The sequence below is a fragment of the Thermobia domestica genome, chromosome 5, assembly GCF_964235325.1.
Source record: "Thermobia domestica chromosome 5, izTheDome1.hap1.1, whole genome shotgun sequence".
Taxonomy (NCBI): domain Eukaryota; kingdom Metazoa; phylum Arthropoda; class Insecta; order Zygentoma; family Lepismatidae; genus Thermobia; species Thermobia domestica.
This window is the reverse complement of record NC_137458.1, coordinates 148,686,582-148,709,851: the sequence shown is the minus strand read 5'-3', so window position 1 is coordinate 148,709,851 and position 23,270 is coordinate 148,686,582. Positions and strand designations below refer to the sequence as shown.

The 23,270-nt window shown below is 35.2% G+C and overlaps 1 protein-coding gene across 5 annotated transcripts in view; it reads right to left on the bottom strand.

Moving 5' to 3' along the window:
- Positions 1-1,281: 1,281 nt before the first annotated feature.
- The window catches only part of Pgm2a (phosphoglucomutase 2), a 48,930-nt gene continuing 26,941 nt past the window's right edge, over positions 1,282-23,270 (bottom strand). For 4 of the 5 annotated variants that reach the window (XM_081759177.1, XM_081759176.1, XM_081759174.1 and 1 more), the window contains exons 7-11: positions 19,336-19,513; positions 16,234-16,457; positions 14,112-14,217; positions 9,162-9,388; positions 1,282-7,005 (exon numbers count right to left, since the gene is read on the bottom strand). In XM_081759177.1, the coding sequence (XP_081615303.1) occupies positions 6,903-7,005; positions 9,162-9,388; positions 14,112-14,217; positions 16,234-16,457; positions 19,336-19,513 (838 nt within the window). In that variant the 3' untranslated portion in view covers positions 1,282-6,902. Of the gene's footprint in view, positions 7,006-9,161; positions 9,389-14,089; positions 14,218-16,233; positions 16,458-19,335; positions 19,514-23,270 lie in introns of those variants that run through there. The other variant, XM_081759179.1, reaches the window with a different exon arrangement.

Sequence of the window (23,270 nt, the reverse complement as noted above, 5' to 3'; positions counted from 1 at the left end):
TCCCCAGGGGGGAATTATCACCCCCTTGGCCCTTGGTCTATTATATATAGGTATCTTTACTTTTTAGATGATGGGCTGTTTGCCCATCAAATTGTGTACAGATCTGGCCAATAGTTTCCGAGGAATAACGTGCCATATACAAGTCGAACCGCCCCTATTCCTAGTCGAGCTCGGCCACTAAATATAATGATTCTTATTTCTTACACGATGGCCTACTTGCTCGTCAAATTAGGTTTAGATTCGGTCAGTAGTTTCTGCGAAATAAAATACCACATACATATACACCTGGAGTGAAACTATAGACTTCCATATGCTTACGCCAGGAACTAAAAATTAAGATTACTAAACACCGTATTTGGCCCAATCATTGTGAAGACTTCCATGTGCTTACGCCAGGAGCTAAAGATTAAGATTAATAAACACCGTATTTTGCTCAATTACTGTGAAGACTTCCATGTGCTTACGCCAGGAGCTAAATATTATGCTTACTAAACACTATATTTCGCTCAATCATTGTGAAGACTTCCATGCGCTTACACCAGGAGCTAAAAATTAAGATTACTAAACAGTGTATTTCGCTCAATCATTGTGAAGACTTCCATGCTCTTACGCCAGGAGCTAAAAATTATGCTCACTAAACACCGTATTTCGCCGCCCAATCGTTGTAAATAGAATTCTCAATAGTACTGTGACCACGCCCGCTCTTAGATTTGGAAGAACAATATTATACTGCTACTGAGTTAACTGTGACGTGTAAGAAACCTTGCAGAAAACACAACATTAATATCGCGAAATTAATGATTTCACTTTTATTCTAACATCACTTAATAGAGGAACCTGAAATCCCCGTCAATTTAAATTGTATTCTTTTCTTTCTTTTTTCCAAATTCAAGTACATGTTATTTAAATATTAAAAAAAATCATTTAAATTTTAAAAATCAGATTTTTTTTTTTTGACTCGTTTACACTGGAAAATTATGTTGTATGTATATGTGCAAACTTCCGATATGAGGTAGATTTTTACCTCATTATTTTTAATGGATTACAACCTCAAATAAGGTTATTTCGGATGGTTTAGGAAGATTCATAGAAAATTTCATTAAAATCGAACAAGTTTACACGCGAGAGTTATTCTGAAAAAGACAGACACAAATATGTCGATTGAGTCGAATAGTACAAGTTTGCCTCAATTAATTATGAACACAGAAAGTTAGCAAAGTTAACGCTAAAAATACAAATATGCACTGATTTAAACGTTAATTATAAAATAAAGATTGACTATTTACTTCTTGAGTTTTATTGCATCACATACATAACTCACGTACGTCGTCCACATATACCAGTAACATATATATCAAATAACAAGTTATCTGGAAAATAACATCCGGTAAGTTACATTTATAAGGAGAGGAAAATGTCACAACAAAGTAATGTAATGAGAATACTTGTTCTCATAATTCCTCCTTCCATATACATTTACAGTTTATAAACAATGCAATTATTTATTTATTCCACTGAGTGAAGCATTTTGTACTATCTAATATAGTAAAGAGAAATATTAAATTCCCGATTATCTTTCTTCGTCAAATACAAAGACACCAAAGTGAATACATTTCCTATTTTCCACAATGTACACTTTCTTATATCATAACGTGAAATGAATTATTAATACAGCCTTTTTATTTATTTATTTATTTTTTTTGTAAAAAGTTTGAGAACTCTTTTTTTTTTTAACAATTATAATTTTATATTTCTTGTTAATTATTAAAATCCAATTTCCTAAAATTGAATACTGGTAAAATTTAAAATCAATCTGCTTTAATTGTAATATTTTTTGTAATTATACACTGAAAGTTTCGAAAATATTCAATACGAACAACGGTAACTGTAAAATATCTTGACATATTGATATTCTGTCAGAAGAAAAAGACCCCTTCTACGAAAATATTATGACTGTTTACACTTTGAACATTTCTGAACATTAAGTTCAAAACTATTGCAATTTCCCTCTATATTTCAATATATATCTTTATTTATTTGCAAAGTTTTAAGGAAGTGTTTGAAACTAAAAGTAACAGCGTCCGATTCCTATGGTAAATATTTCTTGAGTTCGATTCCTGATAGGAGCTCATTTGGTTCGAATCCTTTTTTAAACGGTAAGTTCATCTCCCATAATAGTCTCGGTGCTGATAAAACGATAAAAAATTTAAAATACCAGTATATAAATAACAAATGTAATATCACATTGAATTTATATTTAGTAATATGAACGTGAATTAGATTTCTGAAAACCTGAAAGTAATAAGTGCAATAGATTTGAACGTTGATGCAAGTACTGTTCACAAAAATACATTATATTGGGTTTTGCAATTCTTTCTATTAAGATACTAATAGTAATAAATAAAAATGATTTTTAATTTTACTCCATTTCACGGTAATATGGAATGAATAAGTACTTCTGTTTTCTTGACATTTAAATTAATACAACAATGTCTTGCAAATTATATAATAGTATCAAATAACAAATATTCTTCACTTATATTAATTAATGTGTAAGATATCCGTGTAATAATGTTTGCTTCACAGAGGAAAGGTTTCTTATCAACCTTTAAAAAATTTCTCATCATATGTAAGCACTCGAAAGACACGAACAAAATTATATTTCCATAATTTTACTTAATGTTGCCTATATTTATACAATTATCTACAAAATTCAAATTTCATCAAACACTTTATCCCTTTTCTTTAACTTATTTATTCGTTTGTTTGGTTCTCAATCATACCTAGGTATTATAGCAAAATACAAATGAATAAATAAATAATTTGGAATGCATTTAACAATCAGGTCTTATCGATTTTGTACAGAAGAAAAGAATATCCATACTTATAGGAAGACTATAACAATAAGACTAGGGATAATAGTAATAATAATAATAATAATAGAAAAAATATCAAAGTAACTTCTACAAAACAAAATGTTAACTAGAAATGCTTTTTTTTTTTTTTTTTTTTTTTAATCTGTCCTGGAACGTTGTATCATAAAAATATGCGCATTATTACTCTACCGCCCACCCAGATTGTATATTTGAACTCAGCGATCCCTCTTGTACTTTGGATTGATACAATGTCTCTCAGAGTTTGCAAGAAAGCGATTAGGAGCTACGAAACAGAAGTTTAAAAATAAATGAACTTTACAATATTATTGGTGTATAACAAAAACAAAATGTACAGATGAAACACATACCAATCAACAGACCTCAGTATGCTGAACAAAGTAATATGAGTGAGTGTAAATCCTCATGCGTAGTTTAGAAGAAAAGTGAGAGATACATATATACATATATTTTTAAACCTAAAAATTGGTGCTGCTCGAAAGCCCCACTTAAGACGAAATTGATACTAAAGTATCTACTAATTAAGCTTTCTATTATGATGCTAACAAAATTACAGTACACAGTAAGGTTAATGAGGTATAACCCAAAATTAGAATTAACTCATATACTCTAATTTTTATTTAATTATATTGTCTACATGAAATGTTTCAGTTTAACGTCCTTGATTATGCCCTTTTAGGCTAAGGGAGATGAAGATTAAGGCAAGTGAATGATGATGGAAGAATAGGTAGAATGAGAAAATGCGAGGAAACTGGAGTACCCCGAGAAAATCCATAGACACGATACTGTCCATCACAAACTTACTTGGCCGAGGATAGAACCACCGACCCATACACAAGGGATAAGTGTTCTACCACTGAGCCACCGTGCCTCCTTAATGCATTTTAAAGATGGGCGGTACCTAATTGTTATTAAACCAGACTTACATAGACTTTGATAAATTTGCTCCTCATACTAGGTGGCAATTACTTGTAATTTATATTCTTTTCATTTCATCCTTCAATATTTAACAATTTTCTTCGAACCTCTAATTTGGGAACTCATATCGACCTCAAGTACAAGGAATTCAAGTTTTGAGAGGAGCTATGAGCACATATAATTTTAAATTTTCTTCCTTTCTTTTTTTCTTTCTTCTTAAGGGAAATGTTTAACTTGTATTGCTTGTTTAAGAATTACAATCGTCCCCTTTCTTTCTTTTTTTAATTAATGCATATACATATGAAGAGACCATATGGTGGTGTGAAGAGGGGTTATGATAATGCGTTTTTATATGGATTCAGTCCTAAGAATATGTTTCATCTCCCACGTTATCCCTATATTCAAACCGGAAGTGGTAGAAATCTAATACCAATACCAGTTTCAATATTAATCTCCATGGAGCAAAAGCAATACCAGCTAAAAGTGTTATTTTGATATATTTATAGATTCTCTAGAATAGCTTCCACCTTCGCTCTTATCACTGTACTAGAATCGTAAATGGCAGCAATTTACTACTGCTTCCGGTTTCAATATCAATTCTCATAGAAAAAAAAACTAAGTATCGAGAAAAAGTTTTCTTTTTTTATATGGATTCAGGATTCCCAAAATAGATTTCAACTCAGCTGTTATTCTTCTATTGAAACCAGAAGTGGAAGAAATCTACGTCAGTATTCTATATTGATTCCCATAGAGCAAAAACTGCAAGAAAGAGCTAGAAACTGTTTTGATGTGGATTCAACGCCCCAAGAATCAGTTCCATCCCCGACGTTACCGTCTATTACAACCGTAAGTGATATATCTGTCGCTTCTCAATGTGAAATGAAAGCCACTTTTTTTTTCCTTTCTTACACATCAGAATAGTAAGACAACCATAGAAAAAAAACTTGTAGTGACTCTCGATGACACACTTCCTAGCCCTCCTCTACCCAGGCTCTTTCCTTACTAAAAAATAAATAAATAAATAAATAAATAAATAAATAAATAATAATAATAATATAGAAATGTTGTTAGTATCAGTTATACCAGCTCTCATGATTATTTTGAACTCACGTTTGTTATTAACATTATTGATTATCTGTTACATTAGTTGTACTGTTATATAAGTCTGATGCAAAATGAATTATGTTTATTTTATGCACTACATAAATTTAGGATTAGGAATTCGATTTCTGGGCTTTCGGCATCTATGGTCATGTTAGCCCGTCACATGTATAAGGGATGACTTTCCTCGGCGATCACACTACCCGGGGAATGGGAAAGGAAGGAAACAGTCTAGGACTACTATGTTAGGTACCATCTCGGCATTTGCCTAGTGTGAATAAGGAAAACCCAGGAAAAACCTCAGTCAGGATGGATGGCCTGAAAACTTGTTACACCTTTTCGACTGAGTGTCCCCACTGGAAATCGAACCCGGGTCTACTCATATCAAAGGCGAGAGAGCGTTAGCGTCTACGCTACGCGGCGCCACACTGAATAAATTTATTAAAGACAAATAAAAAAAAAAAAAAATAATAATACAAGGCATATTCGGACAAATAACTTGAATAGTCTTTGTTATTTACCCTAAACCTTATACTAATACCAGCTGTGTCTGTAAAATATCAATTCAGTAATATAGTTTTACTTTTTTCACCGAATGTATTTTCATATAATATGGAATGCTAGTTATATACCAATGCGCTTTGCCTTTCGAAAATGTGTTAAATATAAGTATTGCACTGTTCTCCGCTAATACCGTTGTACAGTAATCAACAAAAGTAAATAACATATTTCACATGTAAATTATATACATAATATGGGATTTCTTTGATTGCTATCTGTACTGGTACTCTTTTGAAACACAACAGAAGAACTGGACAATCGTTTTGAACTAAGTAGACTTTCTCAAGGTACATATAAAGTTTTAATGAAGTTTTAATTGCTGAATTAACGTTTTTCTCTCAACTTTAATTCACAGCATATTTGCAAGTTATTGTTCTTACTTTTACTGCCGACTGTGACAAAATTTTTAAAGGAAGAAAGTAATTTATTTTAATATTTTAAATTTAAATGGAACCATGTCACATGTAGCAATTGGAATAATAATTAACTTAATATATTTCAAGTAAAAAAAAAACTAAAATTAAAAAACGTGTAACACTGTAACTAATATATTAAAGAAAACGCCTGTTAAGTATTTTCAAATTACTCATTATTTTCATTTCTGACTTTTCCTTATTCAAGAAATAATTACTAGTAGTCTTAGTCCTGATATGATCTGTTATTAAGAAACATCGTAAGTAAGTTGTCATTACTGAGCACACTTCATAATAACATGTTTGTTCACTTCTGTGTCGAACTAAAACTTCTTGAGTTAATCTTGTTCTAGTATTATTTAGAAAAAAAAATCAAATGAGCAAAAAAGTTAAGGCTAGTGCGTTATCTATCATCCCTAACATATCTGGAATGATCAAAATATCTTGTAAGTCTTCATCACGAAAAACGAATAAAAAAGTCTCACAAACTAAGCATACATCTATAGTTTTTGATTACAAATCTGAACACATCCACTGAGCTTAAAAATTAGTTTTTTCGCTCTATATACACACCTTGCTTTGTCTCAACACTTCTGTAACTTACAAAAATATCACATTTTGTCATTTAAAGTACACAAACCACAAGTACTTAATTTAATTATTTCGCCTGAATATAACAATAACAAAATAGAGTAACTTAACAACCTCCATGATATTACACGATGAAGTATTTGTTTTTCGAGAATAATGAACAACAAAATGCAACAAAAACAGAAAATGCCAATGAAAGAAAACATTCAACAGAAAACAGTAAATAAAAGTAATTTGAAAAATCAACAAAATTCGAATGTAATCAAAATAAAACATTATTATCGAAGAAGAAATAAATTTTGCCAAAACTGTTCTTCAATAATTAATTTGCAATTATTCCTTTGACGACTAGACTTACGAGCATTCTTCTGAACATACTTCTGATATAACTTTGCACTGATACACACAAGTCCACGGCTACATACTATGTGCTTCGAGGTTCAAGATTGTTGTCTTTCGGTTGCAGAAACTCTTCGATTATGGCTTCTACCATTTCATTTAGAGTTTCGCGAAGAGCACCAACATCCCTGAAAATAATAATAGTAATAATAAAATAAACAAATTTACACCGCCTTGTTTTGTTGCATTTATCTTTATCATTTCTTTGGAAATTACTTTCAAAACGTCTGCAAGTAACAGACTCGCCGTTTTTCTTTATAATAATCAGAAAATAATAGTTAGAATCGCTAGAGCAGAACTCGGGAAAGAATTGCACTACGTGGGGGTAGGGGGTGGGGATTAAAGCGATATTGCAAAAATACTGGTAACCTATGTTGAGTACGATTGGAGATGTGACCCAGGCGAGATTCCAGCTCGGACCCTCTCTAAAATAATCCCCGGATTGCTGTATTTCTCAATTGAAATGGGAAATTTAGAAGATAATTTTCGGAGGGGACTCCTGGCATATATATAAAACAGTAAAAGTAATAATAATATGGAAAACCTCGCCTGGATGTTGTTTAGTAAAATTAATGGCAATTAAAATAAATTGCATGGCAGATTGATAATTATTGCACACAGAGTCCTTTATGAGTCGTGCGAAAACAGATCTTACCTTGATTTCTGGTAAAGTTAAAAGCATCATCCAAAATCTAATAATTCGCCTGGTGGCGCCTGATAATCACAGGTGGAAAAAGAAGGCAAGGAGAGGATTTATGATACGAAGGATGAGACGAATAGCTTTCGCAAGTGGTTCTGTGGCTGTCACCCATTAGAGAAATCATCGTAGTTTCATCCTTCATACCATTACATCGTCTCTTTGTTTTTTTTTTTTCTTTTTCTATAAGGAGCATTCATTTAATTCGTAGTCACCCTATACAAATATGAGAAATTGTTCATCTACCTTAAAAGTAATCAGCTCTGGCGGTGACGCATTTTGTCCACTGTGACACGAGCCACTGGATGCCTTTCTGGTAGAAAGCCTTGGGCTACTGGCGAAGCCACGACGTCACCTCTTGTGATCTCATCATTCGAATGGAAACGATGTCCACGTAGAGCTTTTTCCAGTTCCCCAAACAGATGGAGAGGTCTGGGTTGTAGGAGTGACGGAGAACCGCCCACTTAAACTTCGTCAAAGTCCGCTGCGTCACGTTGGCCAAATGGTGCCGCGCATTGTCATGAAGCAAAATCACACCCGCCGACAATTTCCCTCCGTACCTGGTGGCGTTCACTGTCTGTCCATGCTCCCAAAATTCCGTGTGCAGTAGTCCTCGAATGTCGAAGAACACAGAGACCATGATCTTCCCCGCTGAGGTTCGAATCGATTTGGACCTCTTTGGAGGGTGACAGGTGGGTTGACGCCACTGCGAACTTTCGCGTCTGCTTGCCGGTCTGTAGTGATGGCACGACGTTTCGTCTTCTGTGATTTTCTCCAGGAATGCCTTACCCTTAGCTTAGAATCTGTCCAGATGTGACTGGCACGCCTCCCTCCATTCTTTCCTTTTTGACCGCCAGTAAGGCTTTGGGGCACTCATTGGGCACAAACCTTGCGAAAAGGAAGCGTCCTGGTGATTATGGAGTGGGTCAATCTGACGTTGATGCCCATTTCCGTCGTTACCTCCTTCACCGTAGTTCTCCCTGATGATCTCGTCCACTTGCGCAGTAATCTGTAGCGTCGTCACTACGGGCTTCCCCGGACGATCGTTGTCTCTGGACCCTCTTGCTTGCGCCATTTGATGACTACTTGCAGTGACAATGCGTACGTAAACACAAACCATTCGTCTGTATATTGGCCGTGCGCCGACACCTTCGGCGGTAAGAAACCGTATAACGGCATGCTGCTTTACTTTATCAGCCTCCATTTTCCGCGAACCAGCTTGTTGGTTTTTCAACTGAGAACACACTACCATGTATTTGGACGACGCTGACTCACAATTGTCCCTCTTTGCAGCTCCACCTTCCTTTTTCCGTTCACGCGATAACTAGCGTACCGCCATCTATCAAACCTTTAAAGGAACCGCTACAAGCCGGTATAAGCGTCATTAGATGTTTCGCACGGCTTCCGTTCATTTCACGGGGTGACTACGAATTAAATGAATGCTCCTTATACGTATGAAGAGTAGGAAACACCACGGTTTTTGATACTGACATTTTAACTTTGGGAGAAAGATTTTTATTTTTATTTGATTTACAACAAAATTATTTTAAAAAGCTGAAACACACATACAAAATTAAAAACACTTACTGTTGGTCGGGCGAGGCGCACAATTCTGTGTAATACTTTATCTTAGGTTCTGTTCCACTGGTTCGAAGTGTGGCCACCAGGCCATTATCAAAGGTAAACGTCACCATTTGGCTTGACTTGGAAACTGGAAGAACAGCTTTCTTATCGGGCTGTGAAGTGTCATACCCAGTTGTGAGATCACGGACATCAACTATTTTGTACTTGCCATTCAGAATTGAATGTGGATACTACAAAAAACAGAAATATTATTGTAATTACACTGACACAACTATACATATATTTATAATGTAAAGAAAGCAAATGTATTTCATATATATAGTCATGGAAAAATGACTGAATAGTATTTTTAAAAAATAACTAACGATATCCACATCTTGTAAATCCTTTAATATAGGAAAAGAAAAAAATGCATGAAATCCTACTCCGTTTACGGAGCTCGATATTCCTGATGATTTGCTTCCATCTTGCTGAGTTCCGAACATCAACCTCTATTAACCCCTTTTATAGTCACACAACTTATCCTCTTTTTGGTCTTCCTCTTCCTCTTGTCTTCTACTGACATGTTCCTACTCTCTTGCCCACATCATATTTATTTCATCTCATAACATGACATACCAATGGAATCTTCCCTCTCCTATTTTATTCAACATTTCAATCTAACATTTTTATTTCGGCCACGTCTTGTTTCTTCTTTTGTGCCTTCTTGATTTCCCGAATTTCTGTACCGTACATCACTGCGGGTCTCGCTACGATCTTGTAGGCTCTTCTTTTTACCTTGACACTTATTCTTTAATCAAACAAAATCTATGATCTTTCAGTTTATCTATCTCATCTTAATTCTGTGCTGTATTTCCTCATCTAACTCCCATCCTTATTCATGAAGTTTCGCTGTGATACGTAAACTAGTTCTGTAACTTACATGAACAGTAAAATCACTGCTTGAGTGGTGTTAGGTGTTTCTGCTGTGTCTTTAGTCAATTTCTCACAACAATGATGTTCTTTCCCTTGATATTTATCATAATGTGAATATTACTCACAAGCATGGTACATCTTTGAAGAGTGAATTTCTTCACATATTGAATACCCTAATAATTTCTTACTTTTCCAATATCCATAAAGATAAATAGCTCTTCACAAATCAAAAGAATATGTTGTGGAGTCATTGGTCTCGCAGGTACACCATTCATGAAAGCCGACCTTACCAATATTGCTCTACATCTGCCATCCGAGGAATTAGGAATTATATTTCTGGGCTTTCGACATTTTTGCCCATTTTAGCACGTCACATATGACGGAATGACGTCTCTCGGCCATCTTACTACCCGGGGAAGTGGAGAAGGAAGGAAGCGGCCTAGGACCTTTATCTTAAGTACCACCCCGGCATTTACCTGGTGTGAATGAGGGAAACCTCACTTAGGAGGACTGGCCTGAAAAAGCTTTTACACCGTTCCAATACAAAGTCCCCACCGGGAATTGAATATTTGCCATCTGATTCACCCCTACCACTTCTTTGGCTTTCACTGCTTATCGGTGTCCCATTCTCGAAAGAGGAGGCATTCTCTGACACCACACATTGGTCAGATAGGAAATAACTTGAAATTCCGGAAATTAGGACTGGTTTCGTTGCTAACCTGTAATCTATACAGAGTCAACGCGAAAGACCTAACTGTTGCGATTCAGTCAGAGACACTGCCTCTCTCATATTTAATAAAAAGTTGGTAATATTTATTCCGAGACAGACATTCTAATCTCGCACTTTCTTTTTCTTCTTATTCTCTACGCCCAGACAACAAACTGTAAATTTTGAAAAATTACATTTTATTAAAGTTTTCATGGAGGAAAATGTGTAATAATTAAGACACAATAAAGAAGCTGTTAAGCATTTGCTAAAAGCGAGAAGCTATTAAAATTCTACGGTTTTAAGAATTAGGCTATGATTATTAAATATTATGTAATTATGATATCTCAAAATTATACTTATTTTCAACCCTTCTTCTAGTTCACTTTATTTTCTTTTTTTAAATAATTTTGTTTCTACCGCTTCCCGTATCAGTCTACTATAGAACTTTTTACCTTTCCCCGCTTTCAATGTATTATTATTAAAAAGAATCTTATGGCCTTGAGCTAGTGCGTGTTGCGTCAGTCCTGATTTGTGTTCTTACTTCAGGCATATATACCATCGACGTTCTTACCACTTGGTTCATATCGATTATCTGTTTCCCCTATATTTACTAGTCTCAAGGAATTTAATATACTCCTAATATTTAATCGCTATTCACAAGTATAATACGACAATTAAACATATACCAGCTATGAAAATACGACTAGCATTGCATTCAATGCACTCAACTTCCAACTGTTCAAGGAACCAAATGAAGTCATTTTGTGGACCAAGGGATATTAGTAATTATCATTTATTTATTTCTTTATTTTTAAGATTTCATTCCAAATTTAAGTGGTAAAATCCAGAATGTTACTCAGGAGAATTAAATACGACAAAGTTATATGTTTATTTAAAGAGAGACTGTGAACCCCAAGATTTGCTGTGGATACGACTCTGTCATTTTGTTTCTCCACACTAGTGTTCGCTACTTCTTCAAATAAACTTGCATGTGTATAATTAGAAGTATAAAAAGAACAAAAAGGATACAAATAATTATGCTGGAGTAAACATATTATCAAACAAAATCATCAAACGTGCATACTTGCTTCTCTTCTCTTTCATGTCTCCTAGAGATTGACATCTATCATTGGCAACGTTACGCTAAGAATCGAAGAAAACCACACCTTATATAATGATTCTGCTTTTTTCTATAATAAAGAATATTTCTTCTATTCTACTATTTCTTATTAGTAGATGAAAGAATTATCATTATAAAGCGTAATTAATATGCATTATATTTACAAATTAGTTTTAAATAAATACAGTGATATCAAATTCAATTATTATTAGTATTTTTTTAAACACTTTAATTCTCATGTGATTCAGTCTTGCTTATCGTACCTCGCAAACAATTTTGCTCTATATGCACATAGATGATCCAGAAGTGTGGAAACACCCAAATAAAAGGCAGGATTTCAAAAGTAATACTGTAAGTTAGTGGTACAGTTGAGGGAAAAGCTTTTACGTGTGATGTCGATGGCCGCCACCTTGAAATACGCCATTTTGAATTCACTTTCGTTTTCTTAAATGAAAACCATATGTTGGTATACCTTGTTCCCATCTGAAATTTTTTCAGGAATTCAATGTTCGTTTGTTTTTACTTTATCACTTACCATAATTAAATTATGACTGTCTTTTTTTTTTTTTTCTTTCTTGGTATTGTTTCAGGTGACTCAGATAACATGGCTTTGGCGCAGGCAGAGCGCAGAAATCATTTTGATGTCAGGAGAGCGAAGCACAAGGGTCGTTGCTGATGATTTAAACAACCGTCACCTAGATAAAGCACCCATTAGCCATACAACAGTAAGCAAGTTGATCAAGAAATTCAGGGAGACAGGATCCGTGGTCAATAAACCAAAATCAAGCAGGCCATGTACGGCGACTGAAGAAACAACGTCAATGTTAGTGTTGGCAGCTTTTAGCAAGCGTCCGAATCGAAGCATTCGTTTGTCCCAGGAAAATGGTGTTTGTCGCACATCCATCATGTGTGTTTTGTTCCTGTACTCCTACAAGCTATAAGTGCATCAGCACCTGTTAGAGGATGATCCCGATCGGCGTTTGGAATTCACGGAATGAACAACAGAGCAAATGTGCCTAGATCCCCTTTCCACCTCCGACATCTTATTCACAGATGAGTCCAATCTGTGCGTTTCTTATGAAGTGAACAAACAGAATGTTCGCTACTGGTCGGACATCAATCCCTATTGGTGTAAAATATCTGCTGGCATTCCTCGAAAAGTGATGGTGTGGTATGGTATATGAGGGATCCGTACTGTGGGTCCTTTATCAATGGTACCTTAAGAACAATCAAGTATCGTCGAATGTTTGAAGAAGGATTTTGGCATCTCTTTTATCTGAAGATACGATATTCCTTGTCTTCTACCAACATGATGGTATCTCCCTGCATTATGGAACCTACGTTTGTGAATATCTGGATATGCAGTTCCCCAGCTCGTCGATCGGTAGACGTGATGCTGTGGAGTGGCCACCATGTTCAAATGACCTCACTTCCATAGAATTTTATCTTTGGGGACATCTCAAGTCTATTGTGTATTCAGTGAAAATGGGATATTGACATTTAAAGGAACACGTAACGCGTGTGCAAGCTTACCTGAAAGCATTTTGAGCAAAGTTTTGGATGAATGGGTAACAATTCAACGGAATGGATAACACACAACACACTCTTCAATCGGGAGAAATGTGTGGTATGTGACTGACGTTGTGAAAACCAGAAAACAGTCATAAGTTCGTTATGGTAAGTGATAAAGTAAAAACAAACACAGCATTGAATTCCTGAGAAAATTTCAGATGAAAACAAGGTATCCCAACATACGGTTTCCATTTAAGAAAATGGAAGTGAATTCAAAATGATAGATTTCAAGATGGCGGCCCATATCATCACCGTACAGTTTGTGCCAAATGTGTAAACATCATATGTTCTAAAAGTTTTTCCTTACTTTTGAAATCCTGCCTTTTTGGGGGGTGTTTCTAAACTTTTGGACCACCCTATATATTAAACAAATTTGTTATTATAACCATCTAATGTTCCACAAATTAGAATTAGAAAACTCCGCACTTTTCTCCCTTTACTATCCCTAACACAGTAACAGTTATGCAAAATAGAGAAAAATTTCCACATTTTTCACTGACAAGATTTTTAGAGCTCTCTGCAACATAATAGATAATTTACAATATTTTCTTAAATAATTAATTATTTAATCGAACTGCAAACTGTACTACTCTAACAACTAAGTATACATCTCACATTTTGATATCCATGCACTCACAGAGTTCAGCCCACCATTGAAGTTGCGTATCCTTTCAAAGAGCCTCTTGATTACACTGGAGTCATAGCACAGGAAGTAGGAATTATTACTGATATGATGTCCATACCTAGAACAAGGAATTTGAACGAATTAAATTATTGAATATAAATGCACATGAAACTATGGAATTAACCTTAAATTCCTTTTATATAAACTAATTCTAACTATAAGTTTAGTCGTCGAAAAGAGAAAGACCAGAAATAAAAATCACAGGACCCAGGTGTTTCTTCACTAGTTCCTATATCCTTCAGGAAAATGTAAGTATAAAGAAGCTCGAACAATGGAACTTCAAGTTTCTGCTTCCTGTTATAAGAATATTCACATGTAGTTTTAAAAGACAGATAAAGAAGGATAAAACAGAGAGAGATTTTATATTATACAAATATTTGGACTAGGGTACAGAATATAATTCTGATTCATAGCATACGTATCCAGATAGTTTTTGAATAGTATAACAACTACTTGGCTATAATTTTACATTTCTAAAATGATACAATACTGTAAGAACTTTCTAGTGCTTTGATTCGTGCAGAAGTCACAATTTGAATTCCCGCTGGGAATAAGACATATTTCAGATCTCAGTTAAACTGAAGATGAACATCTCGTAAAACTTCAGCACTTGAAAACATTTAAAACTCTACTGAAACAAATAAGAGCACAATAATAACTACGAAACTTATTGAGTAATTACAGTTTTACAAGTATATTAATCTACTAGCAGAATGCCCGTCCTTAGTACGGGAAGAATAAGATTTATGGAAAACAGAATATATATATATATATATATATTCTGTTTTCAAAATATTTGTTGATGCAAGTTTGATTTCACTGGAATTACGTAAATACTTACCAGTTTCCCTTTAGGGATCACATTTCGTAAATTTACATCTTACAGTCAAGCTAGGATACTTCGGGAATATATACACACAATATTTCAAGGTTTTATGCCAAATGTTGTCGGAGATCTGCAGAACGGCAAAAAAGTTTTCAAAGCCTCCCTTAAATATTTGCACAAAATTTTGAAGTTCTATGCCTAATAGTTTCGCAATCTGGAGAACAAAGAAAAATCAAGCTCCTTCCTCCATATACAGTTTACATACTCTTAGTAACAGCATTTCATGAATTTCCGTCTTATCTGCAGCCTAGGGTACAAGGGTACCATTTTCACAAAATTTTAAAGTTGTACGCCTAACAATTTCGGAGATCTGGTTATTAATGAATCAGTGGATTTCCTCTTTTATATACAGGGTGCTTCGCAAAAACATGCCCAAATTTACTCTTACAGCGAACAAACAAACCAAACAAAAAAAAGTCTGTATCCATATATACGTCAGTTACCCTATTGTTCCGAAGATATATCGGGTGTTCGAAAATATGCTCACTAGATGGCAAGATGCCCATCGTGGAGGAAACACGATGGAATTTTACGTATGGTGTCTTCTCAAAGCTTGTGTTTATTCGTCGCTGTCAAGAATAATCACGATTTGAAAAAACGCAAAGTTTGTGGCTGTAATACCATTAGAGCAACCCGAGGTAACTCTGAACATATAAGTGCATCCATGATGCGTCATATTGGTATTTCTCTCTGTGTAGATTGTCGTTAATTTAAACACTTCCTCTAACAACAGTGCCCAATGTAGGATCATGTCCCTGCCACCTCTCAAAAGGCGTGTGCTATTCTCAAAGCTGTAATCATCAAAGTTGCTAGTAGTGTTCGTTGTCACCATTCCATCTGTCTCCTTAACTACGTCTACGGTACGCTAGTATAACTTCTTCCAACATTTCCAGCCTATCAATGAGTCTCTCAGGCTCACTGATAGCTTGTTCATCTCTACTTCCATATCTTCTGGCGTATGTGATGCTTTTTATATCACCCTGTATATCTTAGGAACGGTGAGATTTCACGCATATAATGACAAGCTCCTTTGTAGCCGGTCCTTAGAAGAATTACCTGCTGAAGTTTGGCCACATCTTTTCACACCTCCCTATATAGAGATGACTAATAACCTAAGGAGTAGGCAAACACAATCAAACAATAAGTATATGTTGTCACAAGGGACAATTATTATCAGCACAATCTTACCTTTTGTACAAATCAGCGAGTTTGTTTGAGAGTGTCATTCCTTTCGTTTCCAAATACGCTGCCATTTCTGCAACTCGAATTGCTGCAGAAACACCATCTTTGTCTAATACTGCTGTTCCATTCATAAATCCTATGGCTTCTTCGTATGCAAACAACACGGTCTTTCCTTGGCTCATTAATTCACACGTCTTATTTCCCATCCATTTAAATCCAGTCAGAGTCTCCTACAAAACAAGCTTATTCTATAAATTAATTAGTTATGCAGTTCCTTATACAGCTTAATATAACAACATAACGTCAAGTAAGACTAAGGTAAACTAGTTTTTGTTCCTTTTTTTATTATTTCAGAAATGATCATATATATGATGGACAAAATAATGTAAAAACACCAATTAAAAGGCGAAAAATTATAATTCATATCGTGTTGTTACCATTTTCATGCAAAATATGATTATCCTTGAGAGATGGTGGAGGAAAATAGAACCTCACTCTGTTTTCCACAACGGATTACAATGGCTTAATTATGAACAAATCTGGTGCTTGTGAAGTTTGGGGAGTTATGGTAATTTATGATGATGCACACGAAACCACGCGCGCCTGAATGTTCCTTAGAGCCATGCCATTCTGGTAGATCTCATCATCTCCAGGCCCCAAAATGAACTCACAGGACTTGCTAGTCATTGTTCCATGCCGGTAACAATGCGACCTCCAGGATACGACTACCCATACTATGACAACCGCCCTATGCTTGAAAGTTCAAAGCAAACCATCGAAATCATGTTGAGGTACTGTCGTAGTCTGCATTCCCCCGACAGGACGTGTACAGGGTCAACTTCAACGTAAACTCAGACACAGTATTGTCTACAGGATCACACGGGCTAGTAGTGGACTGATTAGCTTCAGGAAAGGATGCAATGGCTGTACAACTCCCTTCCGAATTGAATAGATGCATTATTCAGGCTTGAGGGAGTGCTGACCTAGGATTAGCACTATGGTCGCATTGATAAGTCCACAGTATGTTTGACCTGATATTTTAAATAACTGATATAGTTACATAGTCTTTCAACGTAAGGAACTAATTCATTTTCAGAACTTCTCCTTACTTAAAGTTTCTGTCAGTGAGTGTATATAGCCAGGCGCATATACAATACTATTGTAGTATTTAAATGCGAAACAGTTCAGTAATTACACGGAGTATCATGCCAGTCACAACTCTATATCATTTTCAACAGGGTTGGCAAAAGCAATGCTTTTATTTTTGAAAAAAAAAATCATTTTTTGGGTTTAAACCCGGTTTTTTGGTCTAAATAATTTGCTCTATGTATTTATATTACATATGGACTGAAATAAGTTTATTTCGCCTTGGTATTATTATGCAACAACGGGTTTATGCTGGAAGGAGTCACGTAAGCTTAAAGCGGAATCCAAACCGCTTCTCGGCTTACATACGAGAAAAATTGTCCTCCTTTTGGACTCGAAACCGGGACTACTTGGCCACAAACGCGATGAGTCTGCCGACTCACTCACGAAGGACTCCTGATGAACGTTGTAGTGATCTTTACATACTTGTCAATATAATTATCAAGAGTCATTTCAGAAAGAGAAAAAAGATAAACAGAAGCACAAGAGAAACGATTATACAGAATTATATATATAAATCGAGAAACTCCCGCCTTAGTCATCGGGAAAATCCTATTATTACTTAAAATGCAAATCAATAACTGGAAAATCCCGTTAATGCTTTGCATGTAAAATTTTAAGGTCAACGTATCATAATAAGTACGCTAAAACTGAGGTATTAAATTACACATTTAGTATGTAGGTATCATTCAATAAAATTAAAACTGAAATTCCAATCCAAGCTAATGCTGGAAAATACATAGGCAGTCGATAAATTTTGCCAGTTTCTATCAATATATTTAAGCAACCTTGGCTTCTTTATAAAACAACAGGCATTCAGGCAAGGAAATAACAATTTGCTTTTGTTTCATATGTTTAGGCTTAACATCTTATGTAATACCAAGGTTATCAAGAAGACTTCCGCTTAAAGTGACATCCGAACCGCTATTTGGTTTACAATTGAAAGAAGGGTTGTGGTTGGACCCGAGAATTGAACATGAGACGCCTTGATTAAAAGGTGAAAAGAAGATAAAACTAATGCAGATGGTTTGATATGTGGAAACGTAACCATGAAGTTCATACAATTTAAGGCTTTCTTTTTTTTGGGGGGGGGGGTTAACCAGTTGGTTTTTAGAAGGGGAAAAAAAACAGCTAGTTAACACCAAGGTTTAAACCACCTTGGTTTAAACCAGCCAACCCTGATTTTCAAACTCATTTACATTACATATACATTTTTTAAACTTATCGTAAGCGTGACACTTCTTTAATGGCATTTTTTCCATATTTAGAAAACACACTAAATAATCTGATGTCAGCATATTTATAACTAGTTTACATTTTAAACATTATTTGGGGTACTTCTCATTTTCTTTTAGCATTGTATGTAATTATGTTGAACGTAAAATAGCAGAAACTATTCAGTTCTGAAAACAGCCTCTGGATGCAGAGCTGCCCATAGCTTTCACAAGCCCTCAGACAAATTTTCTGTAAGCCACCTATCCCCCCCCTCCTAAAAAAATATCTGTGAGGACTACCGAAGTCAAACGTACACAACGGTCGTCAGCGATCTTGCAAATCCCGTTTTTATGAAAATAGCCAAGCAACAATTCAAAAGTCACTCAAGTACTGTATTATGAATGGATAAACTTCATCTGTTTCTCCATAGATGTTTGTAAGACCGCTACATTCATATTTTTAAAATCCAATGTTATTTATTTTAATCTCTAGAAAAGTTATGATATTTTGTCGCTGTGGAAACTGGCATTTGTCGGGTCTCTTTCCCCCTTATGGGTGGTCCTGCATGCATGTAATGTAATTAATTTACATTTTACCTTTGATGCCTTATATGAATAGATTCGAAAGTAAAACAATAGTATTGCGTATCACTTTATATCGTTCCATACGAATATAGAACAGAAGTCCCAATTCGAAACAGTAAATATATTATTTTTTACTTTATAAACAAATTAAATGATCACGTACCACAAAATTAAATCCTTCAACTCGGGCCATGCTTTTCAGTATTTTCGATGAAACAGTACTGGCGATCATGTACAGATCACTCACATTGGCGTCAGGATGCCTTTCTTGGTAACTAAACAAATTCCACCATCCTAAAAGAGCACCAAGTTCATTTCCTGAGAATACATGCCAACTGCCACTGAAATAAAACAGACCACAAAATTATAAGTGTATTATACAACCCTCTTCCATATACAATTCACTTGTGATTTCTAAGTCTTTTTTGGAATATTGATTAATATTATGTATCATAGCTGACAGTCTAATTCTTTCTCCAGTTAAACAAGACAACTCAAACAAAGATAATCTTACCCTGTATCCAGGGAATTTAAAAATTCTTTCAAATTGTTTCAATACTCGCTATCATCTTTATAAAAATAAAAAAAAAATTCTGCTCGCTGCTGAACTGGTTAACTAGGGGTTAAGTTCCTGAATTTCTATCAAACTCTTCTGAGAGAAAAACGTAAATGAAAAATCCTCCCTTGTCAAACTGCATTGAACTTGGCCGCTATTAAAAAAACTGTTTTTACTATCTGAAGGTTTTTCCCAACATCTACTGATAGACGTTATAAGGCACACATACATAAGAAACATAACTTACTTTGTGCTTCCGTATTTGTTCCTTTAATTGATCTTTCTATTCTTCGCTGTGAACGTCGTCAGCATCATTTCTTTTCTGTCACCGGATCCTTTCCTTTACATTTCCGATTGTAGTTTTAGTTTTCTTATAAAGAATTCTTTACACAGTATTCTTTAGACTTGATTTCGACTTTTAATTACCCTTGATTATTGTCCCTGTATTTAACAGTCCACTCGCTGTTTTTATAAAAAGATTACTGTTCAAATCAATAATTTCATAATATGTCTTTTAATTTTGTTGCTCTAATGGGGTTGCCACTAAGGGTTTTTTTTTAAATGGATTTTGTAAATACTATTTTTCACTGGCAGATCTAACACTCCAAAAATATTTTGTGAATTTCAGTATTTACATGCATGTACACTTATTTTAATTATGTATAGTTGTCATTAAAAATTTCTTCTAAACCACAACACATAAACAACTTTATATATATTAATAAAAGGGGAAACAAAAACGAATTTTTTACACACCTCTGTAGGTGCGAATTCAATAACACACAAAGAGTGAAAAAATGAATGACTGGACTGGGACTCGAACCCAGGATCTACAGTATACTATGCCGATGTGTTAAAACACAACGCTACTCAGTTCGCTTCCCAGATGCCGAAGATCCCGGGTTCGAGTCGCGGTCCAGCCATTCACTTTTTCACTCTTTCTATGTTATCGAATTCGCAACTACAGAGGATCTGGTGTGTAAAGAATTCGGTTATTTCCTCCTTTCATTCATATATATGAAATTACAACCGTTAAAAGGTGTTCTCAATATATGGACACTGGATTGTCCAAGCACAAGCCACGTGGTCTGAGTGCAAAACACCGACTTCAGGTGTGAGAGACTGTGTGGCTGTTCTGGGTAGCGTAGTGGTTAATACATCGGCACAATACGCCGATCTCGGGTTCGAGTCCCGGTCCAGTTATTTTTCCCCCTTTGTATGTTAAGAACCTTAGTTTTATTAGTTTAATTTTTCGGAGTATTAAATCTGCCAGTGCCCCCGCCAAGTAAACTTTGTGGTGGACAAACACCGTGTGCGTGGGTTTTCTCGGGGTTCTCCCGTTTCTTCCCACTTTCTTCAATCCACCATTTCATTCATTTCTCATAATCACAGTCTCCTTTAGCCAAACCGGCATAACCGTGGGACGTAAAACTCAAAGATTTCATTTCGTTTTTTTAAATCTTCCAGTGCAAAATAGTTGAGTTGATTTTGAGCTTAACGTCCCTTTTAGCAGCGAGGCTATATGAGACGGGATCTACTGATTAACGTGGAAACGGAATCATATGAGCTCTCACCGGGAATCGAACTCAGGTCTTCCACGCCGAAGACGCGTACACTAACCGTTTAGCCACGAAAGAGCTCAGTGCAAAACAGTGTTTACAAAAACCACAAAAAGTGAATTTAGAGGCAGCCACATTTGAGCAATACAATTAAAAGACACATTGTGTAATTGTTAATTTGCACAGAACCCTTTTCATAAAAAGAGCGTGGAAGGAAATACTCAAAGAAATAAATATGGTGACACAGGATGTCACTTATCACGTATTCTTCCCTTTTGTAAAAAGGTTTGTGCAATTTTCTTGAGAACATCAATTCAAGTGTCTACCAGCTGAAGAGAAAAGAATGAATTCAGGGCTCACAGTGGTCTGGTCTCTTGTAAATAGATGAAACGTGACCAAAAGCTCACGAAAAAGTGACCAAAATCTCATCACGCCCCTTTTTTCCTTTGTCAATTTCTCCATTACCTCTCTGTTTGTTTGTTGTTTTGTTTCATGTTTTCTTCTTTAATTCTTCTTTTTCAGCTTCCTCCTTCCAGCTTCTTTTTCACCTTAGGTTTTCTAAGTATGCTTTGTAGTTACGATAAGCAGACTTAGCAGATGTAAGAAGCTTCTGAGTAAGTGGACTCAATTCTGGCGTATTTCCGAATTTCTTCATCTCAGACATTTAACTTAGCATTGACATAATAACCCATGAAATATTCAAATTCATCACCTACTCTTAAGAAGAACATACAAGAAGCATAACACAATACGAACACGATGAACCCCCCCCCCCCCCTCACACACACACACCGTTGAGTGGAGCATTAACTATTATGAGAGAAAACTAAAAGACTATTATGACAGAAGAAAGAATAGATACAGAAGGGTTCTCAACCTCACCTTGAGAGCTTAAGCATCCACTAACCATCCACTGTGCTTTAGAAATAATAAAAGCTGAAGTAAGAATAAAGCTGACTGTTTTACATGTGGCAGCAAGTACTGAAGCTTTCAGAAGGGTAATGAGTAACACGAGTCTGCCTTTTTCCATTTATTTTTATATTTTTTCTTAGTAAACTGTCAATGCAGAACACAAATCACACGAAAAAGTCACTTTACCTCCTAAAAAAAGTAACTTTTAGTGACAAATTTGAAAAAAGTAACTTTTAGTGACCAACTTGAAACAAAGTAACTTTTACTTTGTTAAAGTGACTCACTATGAGCTCTACGAATTTAAACTCATAAAATCTGAGCAGAATATAAAACTGACTTGGATTTGGCTTTTCAGGTTTTTGCAGTGACCGAAGAGTTCGTTTTTACGAGCTTCGTACGCAGCTGATATTTTCTTGAACTAGAGATGAATAATATATTGCAGAAAATTAACTGTTGTAAAGATCAGAAGTTTGAAAATATAATAAAATGAAGTTTTATCTATTAATTTTGTCGAAATTTTGCAAACATTTTTGCAAACAGAAAGAATATATATATCAACCTTCAAATAGTGAAAGTCTACCAACATTGTAACTTTTTTAAAAAAAATAAGTTTTACGTCTCACAGTATGCCGTCTAGTCTAAAGGAGACCGTGATGAAGAGAATGAATGAATGGGTGGAATGAAGAATGTGAGAGGAAACGGAAGAATCCCGAGAAAACTCACGCACATGTTGTTTGTCCATCACAAAGCTCACTTGGCGCGAGCTGGGATCGAACGAAGAACCCCATGCACAAGAGGTGAACGCTTAACCACTGAGCCACCGCGGCCTCCCATATTTTTTCAAGTTGCCAAGTTTAACATAGTTTGAGAAGTGAGATTTCATTTTTTTTTCCTAGAAAGGTTCCACAGAACGGCAGGAATCTGCCCATGGCTACCAATTTAGCAGTGAACAAACCAAGATGATGATATCAGTGAATATCGAAACAGTTCGAAGAATTTTTAAGTTCCGGACAATAAATAATATCTTTATTTGAATTATTCAATATATATCCTATAGCAACTACGAGTAAT